The 25,856-nt window shown below is 36.2% G+C and overlaps 1 protein-coding gene across 2 annotated transcripts in view; it reads left to right on the top strand.

Moving 5' to 3' along the window:
- Nucleotides 1-610: 610 nt before the first annotated feature.
- The window catches only part of DCN (decorin), a 41,925-nt gene continuing 16,679 nt past the window's right edge, over nucleotides 611-25,856 (top strand). Inside the window, exons 1-3 of one of the 2 annotated variants that reach the window (XM_059186503.1) lie at nucleotides 611-823; nucleotides 4,853-5,099; nucleotides 19,315-19,427. In XM_059186503.1, coding sequence (XP_059042486.1) covers nucleotides 4,886-5,099; nucleotides 19,315-19,427 — 327 coding nt within the window. In that variant the 5' untranslated portion in view covers nucleotides 611-823; nucleotides 4,853-4,885. Of the gene's footprint in view, nucleotides 824-3,847; nucleotides 4,006-4,852; nucleotides 5,100-19,314; nucleotides 19,428-25,856 lie in introns of those variants that run through there. The other variant, XM_059186504.1, reaches the window with a different exon arrangement.

Below are 25,856 nucleotides of genomic sequence, written 5' to 3'. Positions count from 1 at the left end.
AACCCAACGGTTAGTAAATGACAAGAAAGATTGTAAACTACGAGTAATGAAATAATAATAATAATTAATAATAATAGCAGCAAAAGTGACATTCTTCTCATATAAAACCATGACTTTCTTCCAGGACGCTTTAGAAATACGTTCGAAATACGTAGAAAAACTCCACGGCAGAGTACTTGAATTTGCACAAACAGCCCAGGGCAAGTAAGAATCTGAAAGAGTATTTTCATATAAAAGTACTCATGTATTTCTGCAGACCACATTCAAAATAACCACAAGATTAATTTCGTTCCATTTGCCAGATTTACACATCACGAAAGCCAGAAAAACTGTCATTTCGGAAGTCTAAATGTTACTTATAAACAAGACTAGAAAGGGTGGATAGTGGAGTAAGACTGGGGGTGGGGAAGCAAACCCTTTAGTTAGAATGTTTTCAGGAAATGAATCGACACAATAAAACAAATTTCAAATCAAGTTGCCCCTCTATACCACAAAAGCAGTTTAGAATCTTAAGCAGATGCCAAAGGAATAAAGCAAACGTTGAGAAAAAAGGCCGATAAACTTTCTGGCAGCCATACAAGACACATATCATTACCATATGATCTAATGTGGGTGTCAGCCGGATTGTGTTCATTGAGGGAAACCTTATTTTTTAACTGTGCTATGGAGTAGAAGCAGGAGGTTTGCAACCTAGTGACAGTCACAGAGCAGCACCTACCCCCTCCTCCTTTCCACACCTGCAAACTCTTTTGCTTGGGCTGAATATTTAGTGTAATTACATCTCAGCTTTGAGGGCTCCTGTGGCAAATCCCCGGATTAAAAGGTATGGTTTTCAATAATTGTCCTGAACTCTGCTGCAGACTAATAAAACTTTGATCAAGTTGAGAGCAGAAGGAATTATTTGGGGAGAGAAAGAAAAGGAAGAAAAAAAAATCATGCTAAACTTTTGATAATCTTTATGCAGTGTTTTAAACAAGTATTACTTGAAGACAAAAGTGGAATATTTGGTAAAATGGTTGAATGCATTGTTTTAGTTCTTTCTGTTCTTGCAAGGATATTTATTAAAAATATATATATATAACCTAACACCATGACTATCTATATTGATATATTTTGTATTTGTACTAATGAAATGTTTTACCTCTTTAGAAAGTATTAATATTTTAGATCAGCATACTATTTGTTATATATATATATATATATATATATATATATATATATATATACTTTTTTAAGGGATTTAATTCCCTCCTGAATTCTTGATATTTTCAGAACTTTTAAAAACTCAAGAGATGTGAACTCTGGTGCTTAGCTGCAGAAGTCAAATAAATGTATATTTCTACAACCTAGAAAAGAATAGAAATTATCACCAGAGAGGTGAAAAGAAACATTGAAAATACTTATGCTGCTTTTTGAAGATAATCTCAGAGTTAGCTACATAATTCCTTATAGAGAAAGAAAAAAACCCAGCTAGTATTTTCAATGCAAATGAAATTTTATTGTAAGGTACATTACTTGAAAAGGAGGGTGTAGGTTATTTTTTTTGCTAATTTCCAAACAGGGTAACACAATGACCACTGGCTAAGTGGGGTCCCAGTGACATAAATTCCTGTGGCTTTTTCTTTTCCTATTGCTATTTTGACCAGAAAAAGAACCAAATGCTTCCTATAGCAGTCCTTATAGATAAATGCCATTTTTATTGTCTGTTTTTAATTTTTTTCCATTATTATTGAGGTTTTTCATGCACCTAGTGCTGGGAAATTTTTCTGCTCTGTAGTTATAGTTTTATTTATCTCTTAAGGGTTAAATTTGATTTTGAAAGTCATACCAAAGACATAAATGATACCCTACAAATGCTGAACTGAATGATATAGTTAATTTAATGAGCTGAAGCAGTTTAAGGAGCCAGAAATTATTATTTTTGTTGAAACACTTCTAAACTGTGGGGACTAGCTTTAGTGGACTAGTGACATTATACTTAGTTAGCAATTAGCATCTAGGAAGGAGTCCTATTTTTTGAGAACGCTTAAAACAGTCTCAGTGAAATTTGGACAGTATATTGTCTCATAATCTCCTTGGTTTCTGCAAGGGCATCAGCACTTTTTTGTTTATTTTTCTTATATACTAAGGAAGGAAGGAAGTGATTAAGAAATTATTAATATCAACAGTCCCCATTAATTGTTTTAACATGCTCGGTCTTCAAGTATGATGACACTAATTTAAAAAATCATCTCTTGGGGGAATCTGTATAAAGTTTCTGGACGTATTATTCTTCTCCAGGACATTCAGGGTTAAAATGCACACACACACACACACACACGCACGCACGCACGCACAGACACACACACACATGCATCCGAGTGATATAAAATAAGTAATGGAAGCCATAAACTCCCTGCTTGTGTTCAGCTTTAAATCAAGAAAAATATTGTGCAGAGAATTTGCACAACTTTAAGAAGAGTAAACACATATAAATGATAATATTCCTCTGAGCTAGCGTTCAAGATTTCCTTTTTGGGGTTGGTGAAACAACCAGGCATTTTCTGTTCTGGAGAAAAGATCAAAAAACGACATCTGTATTAATTCTCATTGCAATTCATTAAATCTGCAATTACTTTGCTTCATTTTCCTTCTAAAATTATATTAAGTATGCAAGCCTAGCAAACCATGGTAAACGGTAAACATTACATTTTAATGTGAAACAGACAGAAACCACTCCCTTAGATCGAGTCCAAGGGAACACTGCCAAAACAATAGGGTCTCCGTTAAAAGGCTGTGCAGTAACTGAGTGGGAACATGCTCCCAGAGAAAACCTGATACTGAATTTAAAGGGGCAGTGTGAATAATAATCTTTGTGGTATTTTTAAAATGAGAAGCCACATGCCTGTACTGCATATTTACTGCCTTACACATATCTCACTAATAAATATAAGCTGAAGAACAAAAGCGCAAGAAATTCAAAAACATTTTTTTTTCCTTCTCTAGTGCATCTAGCTAGGAATTTCCAGAAGTTACGTAGATAGATACATTGAGGTCAGGGCATCCAAAGTGGTGTGTTTTTTGTCTTTGTTTTTTTGTTTTGTTGGTTTTGTTGCATGTGTTACAGTTGGCTGATGACTAAAAATCATTTTTTTAAGTCTGGTTATGATGGGCAGCTTTAATATGATGCTTATAAGTGTACACTTCAAAGTAGATGTGGGAGAACTAAAGGTAACATCTGCTGTGTGTTTTGGGAATCCTTAGAACAGTTTCCATAGGGTTTTAAAACATAAAAAGTAAGAAATAAACTGCGTGTTCTCTACATGATCAACTACTCTTTGTTATTCAGATCTATGTAGTTCCCTTCAGCCAGCTGAACACCAACTCAAAGACAGATGTACGTATGTAAATGCTTATCGAATGAATACGATATGGACTTGTCAAAACTGTACTTAATGTTTGTTTACAAAATTGCCCTCTAGGTAAAACCAGATAACATGTAAGTCCTATAAAAATCAGGATTTCCCATATATGTTTGCTGCTTTAATAAAAAATGATCAGTTTGAGAAACTGGCCCATAGATTTATTTTAAAAAATGAATTGTGCTTCCACCAAATTAAGGTTTTCCATTTGTTACCTTTCTCAGGCTATTGACTTGATATTGAAAAAAGATAAGTTTGTGTTTTAAGAAATCAGACCCACTGGTTGCCTGGAACAAACTGAATAACTTGTATTGTTAATAAATTGATGGTCAATTGAGTCATTTATGGGCAAAATGTTGTGCAAGGCCTGGGTACAGAACAAAGAATAATAAGACACGCCCTGAAGGAGTACATCTTCTAGTTGGGGGGACAGACCGAGCATGCAAAACAAATTACAGTATAATGTGATAAGTTCTTTAAAAGAGGTAAGAGCAACGTGCTTTGGGGCACAGAAGAGGGAAGAAGCCGTGTCCTGCCTGGATGAGCCAGGGTATCCACAAGGGAAGTCCATTATCATTTTCAGTCTTTACAGCCATCTTGCAAGGTAGGTATTTTAAATGGCACTTAGCTTTGAGTGGCAGGGTTGAGGTGGGGACTGGAGGAGAGAGAGGAGATGCAGAGAAACTGGGCTCGAAACATTGGTTGGTACCAAATAACGAATGGTCTCACAGGCCACAGAGGGGATGTGGACCTTATTGGCAAGTCTTGAGAAGTCAACAAGGAGTTTTCCGTAGAAGAGGAAGGCAATGAAATCTAATTCTCAGAACATGATTTGAGCAGCAGAGTGGAGGAAGACCTGGAGTAGAACAAATATTCAAGGCTGAGACCATTTGGAAGCTCTTGTGATAGTTTGGGGAGTGATGAGAAAGTTCTGGACCAAGATAAATACAGTGGGATGGGGAGATGAGATTGGTTTCCAGAGAGATTTCTGACACAGGAATTGAAGATCTTTCATGTTTATAGACCAGATTTTATTTGACTGTGGCCTGACTTGTGTTGAGTGAGCCCTGAGAATTCCAATAGGGCTTATCATCCTAACAAGTTTGCAAATGATGTGAATATATAATATACTTTCTCAATCCAGACCCCAAATTCAAGCAGGCAGATTCAAATTACATTCAAATTTCTTTTCCTAAGTAAAGAGCTGTACGTGATCCGTTACGTACCTTTCAAAGACATTTCAGTGTTCTGCTTCCTAACAAGAAATGAAAGGTTTTTTTTTTGTTGTTTTTGTTATATATATATATATATATATATATATATACACACATACACACACACACAACAAAGTATATATATATAATTTACACTCACTCTACTGTGGGGCATTTCAGAAGATAACGCAGTACCCAGGTTTTGCAACTCTTCTAAACCTTTCGTTTGTTTCCTAGGTTCCTTGGCTGTGAAAATACATGAGATAAATCATGAAGGCCACCATCATCTTCCTCCTGCTTGCACAAGTTTCCTGGGCTGGGCCGTTCCAACAGAGAGGCTTGTTTGACTTTATGCTAGAAGATGAGGCTTCTGGGATAGGCCCAGAAGAGGACCCTGGTGTGGAGTCGGCCCTAGAGCCTCTAGGACCTATGTGTCCCTTCCGCTGTCAGTGTCACCTGCGAGTTGTCCAGTGTTCTGATCTGGGTGAGTAGGTGCGGGCTCTCTCTACCTGTCTTGCTTCACTCACAGGAATGGCTTCCTGGTGAGGTTAGCATTTTCCCTTTTCATCTCTGCAGTTCCAAATGTGAGAGACAGCGCCACCTATGGAGAAGTGCAGGAAGCTGGCTAGCATAGAAAAAAGGAGCTTTGAAGTTAGGAGATCTTTTTCTTTCTTTTTTAAATTGGGACTCCATCACCTTTGCAAATCACTTTAAAAAAAAAAATCTTTCTGAACTTCATAGTCCCATTTATGTAAAATGAAATTTTGAGCCAAATTATGTCTCCTGTTCCACGATTCAAAAGGGATGGTTTATTTTAATTCCGTGATTTGCTTTCAAGAAATGTTAGATGTTAAAACCTGGGTGATGTCTCTACTCTTGGCTTAGCCCAGATAACAGAGTTCGAACATTACTAAATTGTAAAGTATGCAGAGTTATCAGAAGCAAAACAAGTAAAGTTTTAGAACAAAACATTATCTTTCAAGTACCAAAATACTCCCCTAATCTCTGGGTCTTGGTTTTGCCTTTACCTTTGGCATTTTGTAATCTCGCTGTTTATATTCTTTAGAAAGTTTCAAAGCAATCTTTACAACTAAGATATGGTGTAAATATTCAATATAATCACAGGACATTTATCTTTAGTCTAACACAGTATACAGCTTGATTTATCACGTTTGAAGAAAAATCTGGTCTGGGAATTCCAAGAGCAATACACTCAAAAGATAAATCTCCAGAAAGTTTGAGGCCCCAGCAGATGGGCCAAAGGGAATGAATATAGTTGATGTGACAGTTGATTTGCATCTCTCTCTCTCTCTCTCTCTCTCTCTCTCATTTTAGTTCATTTTCTTATAAGGGAAAAACAAAAGAACCAAAAATCCTCACAGAATGACTCTTGTCATGGTGTAATTCCTAATAGAAGAAACTCCATAGTGTAGTCGGGTACTTCTTCTTCTTTTTTTTTTTTTTATTTTAGTAGGGTACTTCTTTTGGGAACCCTGTATCTATTCAGAACATGGTCTCTCTAGCAGTATTTTACAGGAAAATTTGCCACTAGCCTCTACAGTTGGAATAAACTACATGCTAAAACCCAGGAAAACATAAATCATGTTAGATAGTAACAACTCAAAATCAAACATTCAGGACAGCTTTTTAAATGCAGACATATTATAAAGCCATTTAACACCGGGTGGGGGAAAGTGTGTAGAAAGGCTTTGAAAAGGCTACAGGATAATTTCACAAGATTCATTCATTCATTCAACAAATATATTGAGATCCCACAATGGGTCAGATCTCTTGTAGGCCCTGGCAAGGAAGGAGTGAGGAGGACAAATATGGTCCTTGTCAGTCTGATATATTGGTGGTGATTATTTCTCTTTTGAATTGTATATTTTCTACAAGGGGGATTAGATCACTCTCAAGTTCTACAGAAACTGTTGTAAGCATCTGGATATTACCTGCATTTCTAGTATAGGCAGGAGAATCATGCAGTTGAAAATATCTGCACATTGGAATCACCATATGATGGATAGACTGGGGGTAAACTTAAAAAAAATTATTGAAATGGCCAAGTTCCTAAGAAAATGTGAATCCAATGAAATCTCATTTTGCCTCTGGAAACAAGGTTAAAGGGATCCATGATTATTTCCACCACATATATTGCCAACAATGACCAGCTGATATTTTTAAGGAGGAAAGAGTTGTCCAGTCACTTCATTGGTTTTATTTTCCATAAATATAGTTTGCTCATATAATAAATTATAAAACTTGAGTCTGATAAAAGCCTATGAGATAGTTTTCCAGTTGACTCTCATAAAAAAAGGCCTAAGCCTATTGCTCAAAACTAAACAGAAAAATCCAGTCTCCAGAAATGTCAAGTTCATTGACTTGGGTGTCTCATGACTTGGTTTCCTTGATGTCCTTGTTATTATTTTATTTCATTTATGTGTTTGTTTTTGGATGAGGACGTTTTCTACATGTTACCTTTTATCTAAGAGCCCAGAGTGCATAGCATTCCTTGAAAAGGCTGACTGACCCTATATACCAAGGACATAGCAAAGATTATACTAATGATTTCTTTTGGGAAATCCTACCGCATGAAGGGAACTAAGTTTCCATGAGTAGTAGTCTCATCTAAGTTACTTGTAGTTTTTATTAAATTCGTATTTAAATATATTATGGAAAGTTTTGATCAGATATTTCTAAAACAGAAAATACATCTTGAAAAGGAAGAATAATGTTTGTCTTTGAAGAAAACACTCTATTGACACTCTCCACTACCATCAAACTTCTCAGTTTATGTTCTTGGCATTCTTCGGAGCCTTGACATCTTCATCTGAAGAAAGATCACAGCCAACCTTAGATATTCTATTATTTGTGTCTGGTGCCTGGCTCACAGTGGACTCTCAACATATATTTTATATGTGGTGACTGTATGGAGTAAAAGGTGGAAGATATGTAGAAAATAACAAGGAAGGAGAAATAGCCAATCTTATTCATCGTAAAGACATGTAGTTTATTTTTTTGTTTTTGTTTTTAGTTATTTAGTGATCTGAACATGAAACTTGAGTTATTTTAATAGAAAAGAAAATGTTATGCACTTTGGAATGAGAAAAGTGAATGCTTAACCTTATCAAGGGCTAATGTTTTATTAAGGATCATCCTTGCCAGAGCTTTTAATGAGCAGAGGGGAGCTACAGAGTTGAAGGACAGTAGTCCATTGCCATCTTATAACTAAACAATATTTAATAAAAGCAAACAATTCTTACTAAAATGTTTGACTATTTTTGCTGCTAAGAAGTATTTTTGGCAAAGTTAAACAACATCAAATTTTTAAGCAGTTCTACATCAAAGCTAAGAAGTAAAAACTGTGTAATTGGAATTGAATAATTAACCCATAGGAAAATTTGAGGTGTTCAAGAAGATACATGGACTGTTTTAGTTCTCCTCATTCCAATTTATCAGAGTAGCTTTATGCATGCTTTTCTCTAGCATGGGGGATTGAGAAAATAAACATATTTTCACCTGTCAAAGAAAGTAATAAATACTGCATAGATACTGGCCAAGTTGTTTGGCTAAATTTGTTGTAATTTAGGTTGCCGTTTGAGCCATAACTAAATGAGATCCCTGTTTTCTCTCTCTCTCTCTCTCTCTTTTTTAATCTATCCTCTTGAGACATAAAGCAATTTCCTCTTAAATGTAGAAATTATAAAACAAATAAATGTAAGATTAAGAAATTCAACAATCTATGGGTTACCTTAAAATAATAAGCCTACAATGTAAGTCATTCTTGCCAAATATTTTTGAAGTGTCTTAATATTGATCTTGTGAGTGAATGATGTTTTGTGTACTGTTTTGAAGGAAAACAGTTCCCTTAGTTAGATGTGTACTCTTTGGCTCAAGTGTTACTAGGTAACCATTCATCTTTGGCTCAAGTGTTACCAGGTAGCATTATTTTGTACTGACTTCCATCTTGTTGCTAAAAGGCAGATCAACCCTGGTAGGTGAAATAAGCCCAAGCATTGTTTTTTGACTGTTCTTCCAAATTAAAGTAATAGTTACTGATACATTTCTTAAAAAAAAAATTTTTTTTTAAGTGGTGCCTGGATGGCTCAGTGGGTTAAGCCTCTGCCTTCAGCTCCAGGTCCTGGGATAGAGCCCTGCATCAGGCTCCTTGCTCAGCAGGGAGCCTGCTTCCCTCTCTCTCTCTCTGCCTGTCTCTCCGCCTACTTGTGATCTCTCTCTGTCAAATAAATAAATAAAATCTTAAAAAAAATTTTTTTTAAAGATTTATTTGAGGGAGACGGAGAGTAGGGGGAAAGACAGAGGCAGAGGGAGAGCAAGAATCCTCAAGTAGACTCTATACGAAACTTGGAACCCAGTGCAAAGCTCATTCTCAAGACCCTTGAGATCGTGACCTGAGCCAAAATCAAGACTCAGATGCTTAACCTGCTGAGCCACCCAGGAAACCCTTGATGAATTTCAAAAGAATTTAAATAGCTTTTAAAATGATTTAATAGTTGCAAGAACTTGGGTTTTGCAGTTCAACATCTCTGAACTCAAGTCCTGCTTTACATTGAAACTTCCACTGGATAAATAGGAATATAACATTTCATTAGGTAAGAATAGAAAATATTGATAAGTGTCTACCATACTGTTCTATTTAGTTTACCGTTTCAGACAAAGTTGGCTAGTGACATGAGGTTATTCCTCATAATGTTCTTTTATTTTTCTTTGAGAATCTCTGAGAAGTGGATGGCCTATAGAGTTGAATACAAAGTAGCACCTTCTCTCCCCTCTGTCTTGAATAGGACCACACCCCCTCCAACTATAAATAGACACGTATTAGAAAATTGTACAATTATCAAGCAATTCAGCCTTCTCCAAACACCATTCCTTTGAACAAAATGGGTTAGGTGAAATAGACAACAGTGAAACATTTGTATATTTTATAATCATAAATGATTCACAACCCACATATTTGGCTCTCCAGAGATGATGTTGGAAGATGTAACATTTTATTTTGCCATGTAAAAGCAGTGCAAATCACTACTGGTTCCTAAAATGTACTTCATATGGCAAAGGATATTTTTGATTTAAAAATACCTTAACAAAAAAAAAAAAAGAAAGAAAGAAAGAAAAAGAAAAACCCACCACCCTTTACACTGCATAGAGTTTGTATTCTTCTTTTTAATCATTTTGCTTCAACTGGTGAAAATTTTGTTCAGTAGCCACCCCTTGGGACGGACAGATTTCTTATCTGGGGAAACTGGTTTTCCAGAAGCAAATTTTATATGTGAACTATTAGACTTCCTCTGTGAAATCAACTCCGAAGAATAAATTACGGCTATTTTGTAGAGGGGCAGAGAGAATGCCGGAAGCTCAGTTGCTTTTATAGTTTGTATCTGGCTCTGCCGCAGCAGGGACGTAGGGTGACCCTCATTAGGAGTCTCAGATGCATCAAAAGGGTGTGCCTAAGACGTGGCGAGGGAAGGAGCTGTGTGCAGAGCATGCCCAGTGGGTTGCCTAAATGCATATTGGGTAGTGTGGAGCGTGGCAGATCATTAGACACAGCAGGAAGAATTCTCATGTGACCCAGATGGCCAACGTTCCTGACACCAGGGGTTAAAGATGGGGAGGAGGAAGAGAGGAGTCAGAGAAAGCCAAAGGAAGCATCTGTCTTCTTGACCTGACTGAGAGCTGACATATCCCTGGTTTCCTTCTCAGTCCCAGGAGGGAGAGAACAGCAGCTGTGTGGGATCAGGGCATTTGATCAGACTGCAGCTGTGAGGCATTCTCTTCTGGATGATCCTCCTGGCTCCAGGAGACAGGATGGGGACAGGTTGTGAGAATATCAATTCCCTGGGTAAAAGAAATGCAGGAGACCTTCTAATCTGAAGTTTTCTCCTTCAAAGAGTAGCAAAAAGATTATATAATTCCCTTAAAAATAAGGATAAAGAAGAACTAATCCGGTTTTCAATCCAGTCTTAGTAAAAGGAGAAAGCCCTCTAGAGCTCTCTAGCAACTACACGATGACACTCAGGATTCAATAAACCCTTGACTTAGTCTGCAGATTGCTTTGAGGTGATCTCTGCAGCTTGTCTACGTCTGTGGGTTCGCTGTAATCGATATTTGCCTTGATTATTCTGTGTTACTCAAATATATAGTATATAATCATGATTCAGTCTATTTTATTTATCTATTTATATATTTACTTTCTCTACCAGAAGGGAAGCATAGTGAGAACTTATTCTTGTATATCCTCTACTTAATAAAATGCCTTCTGCTTGGTGGATAGTCCAACATTAAGAAATGTCTGATGATTAAGTGAACATATCCAGGACCTAGTGCTGTCAAGCTGGGAAAAAGAGGGAACATGGCTAAGTGGGAATTAAGAGTCATGGAGCTGTGGTACACAGTATTTTTGCTTTTCTTTGTTTATTCATTTGTTTTGTTTGAGGGTGACCATATGTAGAACCAGAAAGGTTCAACCTTCCTTGGGCTTTTTTGAAAAAAGAACTGAACTGAAGGGGGGAAAACTCCTATTTCTGAAAGCTGATCCAACTGCTACCACAATCAAATTGCCATTTTTAAGAGGGAAATAAGGGAACATGCCTGCCTTGAGCAGAGGAAAGGGTTTTGATGGAGCCGGGGCTCCCAACATATCATGTCATGTGCCAAATACTGAAGTGTATCACCACTGTCCTAATTATTAAATTGAAGACAGCATTATAAAAAATATTATTGGAAACCAACAAGAATAAATCTTGGAGTTTGGACCCCTGCCACCGAACAGAGGGGAAAAGAAAGCATCATGTCTTAGGACAACCTGGCCTTTGTCCAACATGATGTTTACCAGATTGTTGACATTTGCTAGCAGAACCATGCTATTCATCACTGGGACAACTTGAAAAAAAAAAAAAAGTATAATTCTCAAAGACTTTATTTCAGAAATGATTTTCTGGTAACATCTTGAGTAAAATTTTATTTACTTCAATAAATAATCCTATTTTTAAAAAGATAAATTTCCATTTACAGATTTTGGGGGGACAAATAAATAATTCAGACTAGTCTTGGAAATAATGCATTTAAATGGAAAATATAGAGTTATATTAAAGGATACTGAAAAATAATTACATTTAGAAAACCACTCTGCTCCTGTTACAATTGCTGAATTCATTTTATCTCAAAACTTGGCGACTAAAAAAAAGATAATTTTATTTTGCTCATTATTTAAGTACAAGAGATTTGAGCAGATCTCAGAAAGGCTGTTCTCGCTTGGGGTCTCTCAGGCATCGCAGTCAAGTGTTGGCTGGGGCCATGGCCATGGGGAGTCTAGCCTAGGCTCCACACCAAAGAAAGCTCACTCTTGTAGCTGGAGTTGGTGCTGCTGTTCCCTGTGAGCTCAGCTGTTCTGTCAGCTGGAGTGTTTCACGTGGCCTCTGCAGCAGGGTGGTCTCAACTTACACAGGCTTTTTTACATAGCCCTTAGCCCCTGGCTGCCCCCCAGAGCAAGTGTCCCAGAAGAACTGGGTAGCAGCTGTACAGCCTTTTCTGGCCTAGACTCCGAAGTCATGCTGTGTGTCTCTTCTGGCCCATTCCATTAGGTCATAGAGACATTATATCCCAAATTCCACAAGAGGAGAATTTGACCTCATCTTTTGGTGGGGTTGGGACTAGTTTGTATTGAATATTGGGACCAGGATGGGAGATACAATTAATATCATCTTTGGAAAATGCAATTATCTTCATATGTATATAAAATGGATACATATACATTTATAATGAGAAACACAGGCATAAATTGTATAATATATAGAAGGTCCACAGATATTACACATCCCTGTGAAGGTCATTATTTAACAGTTGCAAACTACTTAAGAGGTCAAATCAATTATATGCACATTAATTTACAACTTTATTTCATAGTTACTTAAACTTTGTACTTTGTACTTTGTACTTAAAGATTGTAAGAAAGGCATTGAATCATATCTCGATGGCTTTCTTTCTGTTGTAGAATATCTTTTTTTGAAGCGACTTTTACCTGGCTAATCAATATTTCACTTAAAATGCTTATCTTACTTCCCATATAATTTGGGAATGACTATAAAATTCATTAGTTTCAATAACAGTGACTTAGTTAAAATCATATATAGTTAATAAGATCATATACACAGACAGAATTTAAGTTTTTTTATTTAAAAGCTAAAGGTAAAAATATACTTAAGTTTGAGTATTAATGGTTACTAATGGTTTCATACTCTTTGAGGACTTGTTTCAGTTCAAATGAACAATTTTCAACTGAAATAAAGTTTTTAATCACCTTGAAAGCACCTTTAGCTCTAGTATTTCTACCCTGGTCTACTTCATGCTCAGCATTTTCACATGAAGAGATGGCGTCAAGGGAATGCTAAGGTAAATGTTCTTAGTTATCTCTGGTTAGTGTCTGAGTTGATCTGAACTCAAAGCCCCTCTGATTCTAAAGATGATAATGCTGACCAAAAAAAAAAAAAAACAAACCCAGCATAACCAAAGACTGATAGTTTACAAAGTCGCCAAAAGAGCATACCATTTGCCACTATTAAACTAGAGTTAAATGGACCAGAACAGCTCTAGGGAAGCTTAACAATTTGTCGGGGAATATATGCTTGCTAAACGAGGGGTGACCAGCCAAAGGCAGAGCTTGGTAGACAAGCTCTTTAGAGACCCTGAACTTCGTGGGAACAATGACGGAGGCAACAAGACCACCAAGGGTTTGGTAGGAAGAGCCAACCCAGGAATAAGAGCTTTAAATGAAAAGACTGTATGTGATCCGTGGGCAGAGCAGATTTCAGCTTTTGGGATAATATGCATTATAATTATGTTATCCAGGAAAATAACAACCACTTTGTCACAGATTTATAGACTAAATAATCAGCAAGATAATCGGAGCTGCACCCTTTCATCTCTGTACTGATGATACTTTCAGGGAGGTAATGGAGGGCCTGCTCTGCATTCTGGTAGGAGATTATTTTGTAGAACAATAGAACAACTTACTGAATTCTCATGAAAATTCTGTGAAAGATGCAACAAAACCGAGGAGGCCTAGACAGCGGAAGCAACTTGTTTGGGGATGTTAAGGAGCAAGAAGAGGAACCAGGATGAAAATTCAAATACCATCTTATTTAAGAATTGTAGAAACATTTAAAAATATACAAAACCTGCAAAACGAGGGGTGCCTGGGTGGCTCAATGGTTTGAACTTCTGCCTTCGGCTCTGGTCATGATCCCGGAATCTCTGGATGGAGTCCCATGTGGGGCTCCCTGCTCTGCGGGGAGTCTGCTTCTCCCGCTCCCACTCCCCCTGCTCAAGCGCTGTCTGTCAAATAAATAAATGAAATCTTTAAAAAAAGAAACAAACAAACAAACAAACAAACCTGCAAAATGAGAGACTCTGGTGCACTCGTCACCCAGCTCTCAACATGGAACAACTAATGCCAGTATTTTTCTATGTACCTCCACCCACCTTCCCCCTTCCATTTTATTTAGAAGCAAATTCCAGATGTCACGTTATTTTATCCAACAATATATCCATACATTTCTCTGAGAGATGAAAGCTCTTAATTAATACAATCATAACTATCAGAACACATCTAAAATGTAAAATTATTTAATATCAAATATTCATTCTGAGTACACATTTTCAATTATCTCATAAATATTAGAAACAGTTTATTTTACAGTTCCTGTGAATTAGGATCTGAATGAAGTACACATATTGCAATCATTTAAATAGTTTTTAAGTCTCTTTTAAGCTATACATTTGGAAAACTTATATTTCTTTACTTACAGTTTCTTTGCAGTTTATCTGCTGAATTGTTGCATTTCCTCTTCCCTTCTGGTAACCACGAGTTTATTTTCTGTAATTAAGAGTTTGTGTCTTTATTTGTCTCTCTCTTCTTTTGTTCCCCTTTACATGTTTGTTTGTTTCTTAAATTCCAACCAGTGAGTTCAATCATGTGTTTGTCTTTCTCTGACTGACTTATTTCACTTAGCATTACGCTCTCTAGCGCCATCCATTTCATTTCAAATGGCAAGATTTCACTCTTTTTAATGGATGAATAATATTCTATTATATCTATATCTGTATGATATAAAAATATCTATATCTATTTATCTATCTATATAGATAGATATCAGATCTTCTTAATCAGTGAACACCTGTGCTGCTTCCATATCTTGGCTATTGCAAATAATGCTGCTATAAACACGGGGGTGTATATATCTCTTTGAATTTGTGTTCTTGTATTTTTTGGGTAAATACCCAGTAGTGTGATTTTTGGATCATAAGGTAGTTCTATTTTTTAATTTTTTGAGGAATGTCCATACTGTCTTCCACATTAGTTGCCTCAGTTTGCGTGCCCACCAACAGGGCAAGAAGGTTCCTTTTTCTCCACATCTTCACCAATGCATGTTTTTTCTTGTGTTGTTGATTTTCCCTGTTCTGTTAGGTGATAAGGTAATAGCTCATGATTTTAATTTGCATTTACCTGATGATGAGTGATGTTGAGAATCTTTTCTTTTCTTCTCTTTCCTTTAATATTTTATTTATTTATTTGACAGAGAGAGACACTGTGACAAAGGGAATACAAGCAAGGGGAGGGGGAGAGGGAGAAGCAGACTTCTTGCTGAGCAGGGAGTCCAATGTGGGACTCGATCCCAGGACTCTGGGATCATGACCTGAGCTGAAGGCAAACCCTTAAAGACTGCCACCCAAGCGCCTTGAGAATCTCTTCATGTGTCTGTTGGTCATCTGGATGTCTTCTTTGGAGAAATATCTGTTTATATATTCTGTCCATTTTTAAATTAGTATAGTTGAATCCATTTCTTTAGCAGACTGAAGCATGTACCTTTAACTGTTTCTTCTAAATTGGGAGTTACATCTAGAGGCTTAACCAGATTCAATATTCATTATTTGCTTGATTATTTTTGACAATACTTATACATAAATGAGGGTCTGTTTCTCCATCCAAAGGTTTATAATTGGTCTCTTCCCATGCGAAATACATGGCATACTGAGAAACTGTACCATTGGATCAGTTATCATGTGGGACGAGAAAGATAGTATCATTCAGACACATGTAGCCAAAAGTTCCTCACAAATATGTCAAAGACACAGAAGACATTGAGAGAATTTTCAGATGCAGATAATGGAGATGACATATTTGATGGTAATATTTATTCCTAAAATATTTCTGGCCAACCAAGAAACAGAAGGAAAATTATTATTATTATAGCCAGTTGTATTCAAGTACTTCCAAGGAAAGTAAGAACCATTATGAAAGCAGGATCTGAAAAGAGGATTGTACCAAAACATAGCAGGAAAGATCTTGAAGCCATGACCATGAACTTTTCACCATGGGACAGCAGGACAGACTATAATTTTAAAACTAATCAATCAGTTGGGGTTCCTGGGTGGCTCAGTGGGTTAAAACCTCTGCCTTCAGCTCAGGTCGTGATCTCAGGGTCCTGGGATGGAGCCCCGAATCAGGCTCTCTGCTCAGCGGGGAACCTGCTTCCTCCCTCTCTCTCTGCCTGCTTCTCTGCCTACTTGTGATCTCTCTCTCTCTCTCTCTCTCTCTGTGTTAAATAAATAAATCTTAAAAAAAACTAATCAATCAAAAAGATACCTTTATATATGAAGCGGTAAGACCACAACTCTCATGAAATATAGTCATTTGTCCCAGCTCTTCCAGAACTTACAGAAAAGAAAGAAAACTAAAGTGCAGGACAATACTTCATGAGCTTATATACAAACAGGAGTTTGGCAGGGGCTGTGTGGTCACCATTGTCTGGTGTGGTTAGGATGAATATTGTAGAGGAGGGGGTAAAGGGGTTGTTAGAGCACTTTTAAGAGTTGTGAGAATGAAGCTTGAAGGAAATGAGTGGGTGGAATATTCCGTGAAACAGAAATGATAAGAACAAAAGCAAAAACAAATAATTAAGAATAAGCATAGTATGTTCAAGGAACAGTCTAGATCAACTTCTTTTAAAAAAAATACAAACTGTGTACAAGTACATATGGTATGTTGCATAGTTCTAGAGTGAGGTCTCATACCATCTTGTTCTTGGTTTAGACTAAACATGAGACACCTTAGTGAAGTCATATAATTTCTCTCTTTTTTTTTTTAATAGAAGTTTTTTTGTTTTTGTTTTTGCTTTTAATATTTTATTTATTTATTTGACAGAGAGAAAGAGAGATCACAAGTAGGCAGAGAGACAGGCAGAGAGAGAGAGAGGGAAACAAGCTCCCTGCTAAGCAGAGAATCTGATGCTGGGCTTGATCCCAGGACCCCGAGATCATGACCTGAGCCAAGGCAGAGGATTTAACCCACTGAGCCACCCAGGCAACCCAAAGTCATATAATTTCATTTGATTTCTGTTTCTTTACCCATAAAAGGGAGTATTGGACTAGTTTAGAAGTTCTTTAATTTCTGGGACCAGTGAGATTGTTTGAATGTTGAACAAGTTAATTTCTTATAAGGTGAAAACCAAATTCAACAAAATAACAACAACCTGGCATCTGCTTATTATAATGATTTTTAAGAAGATATATTTAATACAGAAGCAGAAGCTAGTTTCAGAAATGTGTGTATCCATGTATGTGAGTATGTGTCTATATGTAATTTATATTAAAACTAACTTCATTGTACTCATTTGTTTTTCTAATTTTGATATAGACTGATAAGAACCTCATTATAGAGTCCATCTGATCAGCATTTGGAATCATAGACTAGCTGTTACTTAATAGTCCTTCCCTTTGTGACATTCTAAGAACTCATAACTAGGATAATGTCTCTGTTTTACTCTGCCTGTAGTTGCTGGAAAAACTAGTCGACAGTGCAATGCCCTGGCTAGACCTTAAATGTAACAGTATGTTCTTGCATCTGATGTCAGAATAAATACAAAGTTTTATAAAAATATGAATATGTAAAATCCCTGAGATGGATATAAATTTATTAGTAACTCAGAGAAGATAGTAGGGTTATGATTTTAATCATTAAAATGACTTTCTAAGCATTAAAATGTGAAGATTCCAAGCTTTGAGATTTTTTTATGCTAAGTCTTCCAAAAAAATAATGTATACAATTCACCACAAGACATTCCTAAAATTCTAGAAGGACAACATAACCAAAATTGTTAGCCAAGCAGATATATCATTTTTTCCCTCCACAACTGAAATTTATCTGCGCTTTAGGCTTGAACAAATGTTAAAAGAGTCACTGGGATTTAAGTTCAATAATGTATAAAAGTGAGCATAAGTGGAAATTAAAACTTTGACAAAGAAGCCCATGGAGTAATAAAGAAATGTAGGCAGTTAACTTTTTTTTTTTTTCTCAAATGAAAGGCAATGTGTCTTTACTTGGTTGGAGAACACTAATTATCAAAGATTTGGCAGAAGACTGCCACTCCTAATTGCATGAAATTATCAAACTGACATTTCTGAAAATGGCAGTGATCATTACTGATAATGCCGTTAAAAATCCTCCTACAAGATAGCTGTTTATCACCGAAAACACTTCACTCTTGTCATTTCTCTGTGAACTGTTTCTGTAGTAAGTTCTTGGAATATATTTATGTATGTTTAGAATCACATGCATTTTGATATTTAAATTTATAATAACCATTGATCTCTGAATTGGATACTAGTTTTTTTTTTTCCCTCACTATCAACAGAGTCATGTGAGTAAAAAAGTTATTTGCAGAGAACTTAGAAGGTAGGTGATTTCAGATACACTTTCTGTAATTTTCATGGAGGACTTGAAGACAGCACCATGATAATTGAACAGCACACACTTACATAAGGTTCAAAATTGAAAAGACATCTTTCCAACATAAAAATTGCATTCCCTGTTACAGTTTTCCTTTTAATTGAAAGCTGTAGATTAATTGTATTTTCTACAGGGATGTTGGCAATTTCTGTCTTGGTCATGCTGCGTTCTCAGAACCTGATAAACTGATGATGTCTAGGAGGTATTCTATTGGCTTTGTTGAGTGAATGAAAGAATTTCAGCTTCAAGTACGATGGAGAGGTGGAAAAACTTTTCTGATGTATGTTATGCAATCTCAAATACAGAAAAGATCACATGAATTTGATAGAATTTTAATAGAATATCAAATTTCTGCTTAACTTCCTACATCAATATGAAACAAAGCCAATGGAAGAAACAGAAGCATTTTGAATGTACCCCTCTGGCAATGGTAGGTTAGGTCAGATGGATCTTCAGTGATTTGGCTAAAGCTCTTCTCTACTAAATGGTACATTTATGTAGAAAGGCATAAATTTAGAAATCACATGCACTTAACACTGATCCAAGGAATTATTTTCTAAAACAAGAACAATGAGGTAACACCTTAATGTGCCCTGAGAATTTTCAGCCACTCTCTTACAAAATATGAATTTTAGTTTTACACAGCAAAGTAATTACATGGGAAAAATAATGTGGTCAGTGTATAATTTTAAAAAATATATAGAGCATTTGACTTCTTTGGAAAGGATAAAACAGATATTTTAAATTATAGTCGATGTAATTCCTAGAAGAAGAAAAATATGGTAGTGGTAAAACTTTCATTGCAACATTGATTTTTTTGTGAGCACATCCTTTGTGATTCTGTGGTCCTGCGTCCCTCTTACTGACTGCATTATTTCTTTTACTGTCACACAAGGTCTGGAAAAAGTGCCAAAAGATCTTCCCCCTGACACTACGCTGCTTGACTTGCAAAACAACAAAATAACCGAAATCAAAGATGGGGACTTCAAGAACCTGAAGAACCTTCATGTAAGAGTTCTGTGTTTGTTTGTTTGTTTTTGAGTTGTAACAAGATCTGACTCACAGGATTCTTCAAAACAAGGCTAGGAGTACTATATGGTAATAAATAAGCATAGAGGCATTTATTAAATCCTCTATTTAGGGGGTGAGAGGGGAGCAAAGCATCATATTCATTAACCCCTAAAAAAAATCAGCCAATTTTCTTACATTTACCCCATAGATCTTTGGTCTTTGTATCCTCAAAAATACTTCATATCTTAGTCTTCTCTTACGTTTCATGAATTTAAGTCTTTATCTTCCTAGGTAGATTCCAGAGATTCCATTTCAATATTGGAGCAAAATACAAAATGGATTACTGAACTTAGTATTAGTCTATCTCTTTGGTCTTCTTTCATTAGTTTTCTAAGAGGTGCCAATGTTGTAAAGGCTCAAAGATTAGCACCAAGAGAAAAAGGGATAGCCATCTGTAGTTTACTTAGTAAATATAATTCTATCTTCAAATATCTATATATCTATAGCTTGCTTTGTATTTAGAACTTTGCTTATTGCATTCTTATCTGTATCTGTGCTTTAATTGTGATTTTTACTTACCTCTACTCTATTATGTCACACATCCAGTCTACCAAACAGGATTCCAGCAGAAAATTGGTGGCACTCTCTAAAGTGTTCACAGAGAAGGCATTACTGAAGGGATGATTTGCAGAGGGATATAGGAACCAACGAAGCATTATGAAACACCCAAGCCCACCTTGAAAGAGGTGGGGAGCCGTAGTCTTACCTCCTTATTTCCTGTCTGTGTCTCCTATAGGTGAACTTAACTGGGGGCCAGGGTCAAGATCATCTGGGTAAGGTAGTCCCCAGAGTTTATCTTCCCAGGACACAAAGGAAACTCACAAAGAACGAAGAATGAGTATAACTATAGTTGGGAGAGGGTGTGTGGTAAATGGAGGATGACCAACCCTGTCAAATAGGGTTCAGCATTGCTAAGGAAGCCTTCTGTCCGAGTAAGTGCATTGTCTTTTCAGGTAGGGGATCAGAATCCTAATAAACTGTATGCTCTAATCCAGCTCTCTACCTGTGAGATAAATAGAAAGTAGTTTCCCCTCAGAATATCATTGCACATTTAGTATAAATAAGCCAACCTTCAATGTCCAAAATAAATACTGCAAGTCTCACTGTCTCTGTATTCTACTCTGGTAGACCACTCTTGAAATATTAAGTATGGTCCTGGGCAAGACATTTAAGGAGGGCATTAACTGTTGAGTATCCACAGAATGGTTATCATGAGGATAAAGAATTTGGAAACCATGTCTGATAGGCAGAATTGACAGAGATATGGATGCCCAAACTGAGTGAAAGAGGTCATGAGTGACAATTTTGAAGGGCCATGCTGGAAAAGAGAAATTGAATTTACTTGCTTCAACTGTAAGATGACGGAATTGTCCTCTTGACAATTGAGTGGAAATTTCAGGGAAGCAGAGTTTTGCTCAACATTAGAAATACAATGTATAGGGGGCACCTGGGTGGTTCAGTCATTAGGTCTCTGCCTTCGGCTCAGGTCATGATCCCAGGGTCCTGGGATCAAGTCCCGCATCGGGCTCCCCGCAGTGGGAAGCCTGCTTCTCCCTCTCCCACTCCCCCTGCTTGTGTTTCCCTCTCTCGTTGTGCCTCTCTCTGTCAAATAAATAAAATATTTAAAAAAAAATGCAATGTTGGGGCGCCTGGGTGGCTCAGTGGGTTAAAGCCTCTGCCTTCGGCTCAGGTCATGGTCCCAGAGTCCTGGGATCGAGCCCCGCATCGGGCTCTCTGCTCAGCGGGGAGCCTGCTTCCTCCTCTCTCTCTGCCTGCCTCTCTGCCTACTTGTAATCTCTGCCTGTCAAATAAATAAATAAAATCTTTAAAAAAAAAAAAAAATGCAATGTATAGTGTTAGAAGTTTCCGAAAACAATGGAGAGAGTTGTTTAGTTATGATTGACCTGTATGTAGAGATAAGTTTATAGGTTCTTATGATGAATAGCAGAGAAATACATTTTTAAGGTTGGGAGTATAAACAGAAAACTCTAATTTCAGATCCATTTAGTTCTTGTAACCATTATAGAAAATAATTGAAGGGATTTATAGTAAGAATAGGCAATACATGTAAATATAAAAATAAGACATCTGGCTGATATGCTTTAGAATAAGAAATATAGATTCAAGGGAAATAATGTAATGTAAAATAAACTGGTCATCTTATGTTACAGAACTAATATAATCAGGACAGGATTTAGATACCAATTTTCTGACAGCTAGAGTGAGAAAAGCAATAAACACCCACTAGGTGAAAATATACCATATTCTTAGAAGGTTGTAAAGATTTTTTCCTTAAGATTTTAAGATTATCTGTGGAACAATTAATATAAACAAAAGTGGCAAATAAAATGGCATAGTCAGTTTATCTCCAACCATAGGAGACCAATGTAATGTAAGTAGTGAATGCTCTCAGACAGATCAGACATATCCTACATCAAGTGACCAGTATGTGAGAGAATATGGGACAAACGGCTTTTTAGAGGGTTAGCAGAATTTTGAAAGGATGAGAAGGAAAAGAGGGTTTTTCTCTACAAAAGGAAAGGAAAGAAGAAAATAAGCAGATAGGAGGTGGCTAGAGTGAAAGACAGGCTAGAAAAAGTGAGGATAAGGCTTGAGCTAGAGATTTCAAATCTTGAACCAGTGGGATCCATCTTCACTGTTAAGATGCCAGGCCTGAGTCTCAACCCACCCTTTCTCTGCCTCCATGGTATGCTTTCCCTGGGAGTGGGACAATGGTGATACCATTAATAATTTTATTATTAAGGTTTGTCATTGACTATTTAAACTATCACCGGATCTGTTAAAAGATTAATTAAGAAAAACTTAATATTATTTTCAATGAACTAAAATTTAAAACTTCATTTTATTTTTATAAGTTTACCCTAAAGCTAATTTTTTTAAGGGAGGAAAATTCTCTTACTCTAATCCTAACTTTCTATATTGTTAAGTATAATCTAAATAATTTATTTAAACTCTGCATGTCCTTAAATAAAAGATATATGTTTCTGTGACACTGTCATTAAATCTGGCATTTGTAATAATATGTTCTTTCTTTTCCATGTTTCTTTCTCTGTATGCTTTAGGCAACTACCATCTTAGCAATCTCTTTCTTTCTACTTCAAAGTATACATGGAGGAGAGAAAGAGTTTATTAGAGCTTCCAACTCTTCAGAGGATGTTAAACAGCTAGTTTTCTCTTACTCTTTCGTTCATGATAGTTTCTATCCTTGTTATTATGCAAATAAACATTATAATTTCAGCCAGGAAAGCCACACTTGAATGAAAAGGAGGACGAGAAGTGAAACTTCAGCAACGATTAAAATAGAAAGGATTTGACAGAACGCTTCCTCTCTTCTCAATAGTTTTATCATTTTAGACTCTGTGTCACATGATGAGTAGTACATACTGTGCAAGAATAGTTTTATACTCGTATGTAATCAAAAAACACAGTTATCCTGTGAAATAATGGAAAATTAAATATTATAGTGCCAACATTTAATATATTTCCTTTGAATTCATGCTTAAAAAATCTAGTCAGGGAGGTTTTTTTTAACTAAAAATAAAATATTGTTAAAGATTGAGTAGTAGTAAACACTTGTCTAGCAATTACTATATACTAGGCTTAATACCTATACACACTCACTTACTAATTTTCACAACCATTCTTTTGAGGTGGACACTCTTAATAACGCCTTTATACAGAAGAGGACATCCAGGTACAGAAAGGTTACTTAGTCACGCACTATAAGTCATGCACGTTCATTGTCACTCACAAATAAGAGCCAAATGTTGAGACTGAAACTCAGGAGCACTGTGAATTGAGTCCGTTAATTGCCTATAAATATGATAGTAACCATATAATTCCTTAAAACTATACCTGATGCAATATAAACCACATATAAGTGACTTTGGAGAAAACTACATCATATTAAGCCAGGTTTCAAGATTATTTTCTTCCACTTTTATTGAACTATAATTGCCATACAGCAGTGTGTTAAGTTTAAAGATGTATAGCATAATGACTTCATATATTGCAAAATGATCACCATAATAAGTTTAGTTAACATCCACCATATATAATATTATATATATATATAATATACACACATACATATATACATATAAAACATTTTTTTCTTTTCATATATATATATGAAAAAGAAACAAACATTTTTTCTTTTCATATTTTTTTCATATTCTTTTCATATTTTTCATATATATGAAAAGAAAAAAATGTTTTTTTCCTTGTGAGGAGAACTTTTAGGGCTTACTCTCTTAGCAACCTTCAATTATATATACCATGCCACAATGTTGGCTGTAGTCATCATGTTGTACCTTACCTCCCCTGTCCTTATACACTTTATAACTGCAAGTTTGTTTCTTTTGATCTCCTTCTTGGATGAAGGTGGTGAAAATGTTTTTATTCCTGCTTTCACTCATTTCCATTGCCAGTCGCCTTCTTCATCACCTCTCCCCTACCTCCCAGGCTAGATCCCTTTTTCTTTAGTTACCAAAGAAGTAGGTCATCCTGGTTTTTGAGGCTGTGCTTCAATTTTATCTCTTCTCCTCAGACTTCTATCCCATCTTTGCAAAGTCATGATAAACTGATTCTGCTTGTCTTTTACCTTTTCCTTTCTTCTCTGTTTTTACTTTTATTTGAATTTGTTTTATGCAGAATTGACTCGCAGGCCACAAATTTTTGTTTCTTCAGTATCTTCTGGGATATCTTTTTCCTCTGTGCAACTGCCTCTTCTGGTTTAAGATCTTTCTGCTTTTTCAGTGAGGATCATCTCAGTGCGGCAGGGAGAGCTCCTGCAGGGAGGGGTTCATCGGCCGTGAGTCCTGTCAATTCAACACTGCATCTCGGGAGCTTTGTTCCCTGGGATGTGCTCAATGACCAAAGAATCTACAATTCTTAAGTTCAGCAATACTCTCTGCATTTTTAAGCATGTGCAGTAAGAATTTAGTACTCTTTTTGGGCCATCTGTGTCCAAGAGTGACTGTTTGGCCAGGGGCTCACCTACCAACTCCACCATTGTAGGGACCAGGTGGCACACATGGCTTTCCCAAAGTGACATCCTTCAGATACTTGGTGGCTTTTCTGATATGCATGCTCTTGATGGCTTAGGCAGTTTCATGTGCATTCTTAAAGCAAACACAAAGATTTGAACATCCTGATTTGTGTGATCTTATAGGATTTTCTGGGCCAAGTCAATAGTGAACCATATTTGGAGATCACCTTGGGTTGTTTACAGGAAGAGCTTTCTGCTTTTCATCAGCTGATCTCCTAAAGAATACCTGAGGTTCACCTTTGACTCTTTCTTTGGTTTAGCTGGTCTTTTGCATTAGCCAATGGAATTAGTTTTCTTTTGTTTTCCCATCTCAACATCTTGTCATTGCCTGTTATAATTGTAAGGGTGCTTTCTTAAATACATACCACTGTGTCTTTTTGGCACTAATATCAACCATCTTTAAGCAATACTATATACGCAATTAACTTTTTTTCACCTGTGGATTTTTCTTTAAGGTGGTTTTATTAAAGCATGGGGACAGGACCAATGGCAGAAAGAGCTGCCTTACCTATGGATCTGTTTTATGTGAAATTCTAATTCATATAGGTCTTAAGATTTTACCTCATTATGACTAAAATTTACAGAGTTTATTTATGTTACAATTTTTTTTAAAATTTGAGAGTAGGAATGTTGCCATTTGAAAGGTGCTTTGCAAATAAATCTATATACATTATCATGTATGCCCTGTAGATGCTATTATTATTCTCACTGTACTGAAGAAATAATTGGGGCAAATGTCACACAACCCCCAAGACTTAATAGCAGACACTACGGTGGCATGCTCACAGGTAGAGACATCATCTAGTTATTATCTAGTTTAAAAAAGACGATATTTTATTAGCGGAAATGGCAGATAATAGATCATCAGGGTGATTCTTCATACTAGGTTTTGATATTTAACATAAAATAATCAGATTTTCAGACCATGTTGAATGCATTGAATGATATCTAGCTTTCAGAGTTGTCTTTCATAGATAGCAATAGAAGATCTCCTCTTGCTTCATGATTAAGCATCTGCCACTTTGGGTGTCTTTCAATGATGCGAGTCCTCTTAAACCTCTCCTCTGGCTCTAGCTTTTACTAATTTCCTGGACATTTTACTGGTTAGTATTAATTTCCTATGACTTTAACTCTCATGTGTTTTTTTAATTTTCTGTAATATTCATTGGAATTTCCTGGGGTTTTGTTTTAATCAACCCATCATCTTTTAGGATTAGCTGAAAAACTATTACTTAGAAGGAATTTTAGTTAGTCAAGTAATGTGAACTCCATGAGCATATACATGTGTTAACTAA

The sequence above is a fragment of the Mustela lutreola genome, chromosome 8 (assembly GCF_030435805.1).
Source record: "Mustela lutreola isolate mMusLut2 chromosome 8, mMusLut2.pri, whole genome shotgun sequence".
NCBI classification, from domain to species: Eukaryota; Metazoa; Chordata; class Mammalia; order Carnivora; family Mustelidae; genus Mustela; species Mustela lutreola.
This window is presented reverse-complemented; position numbering and strand designations above follow the sequence as displayed.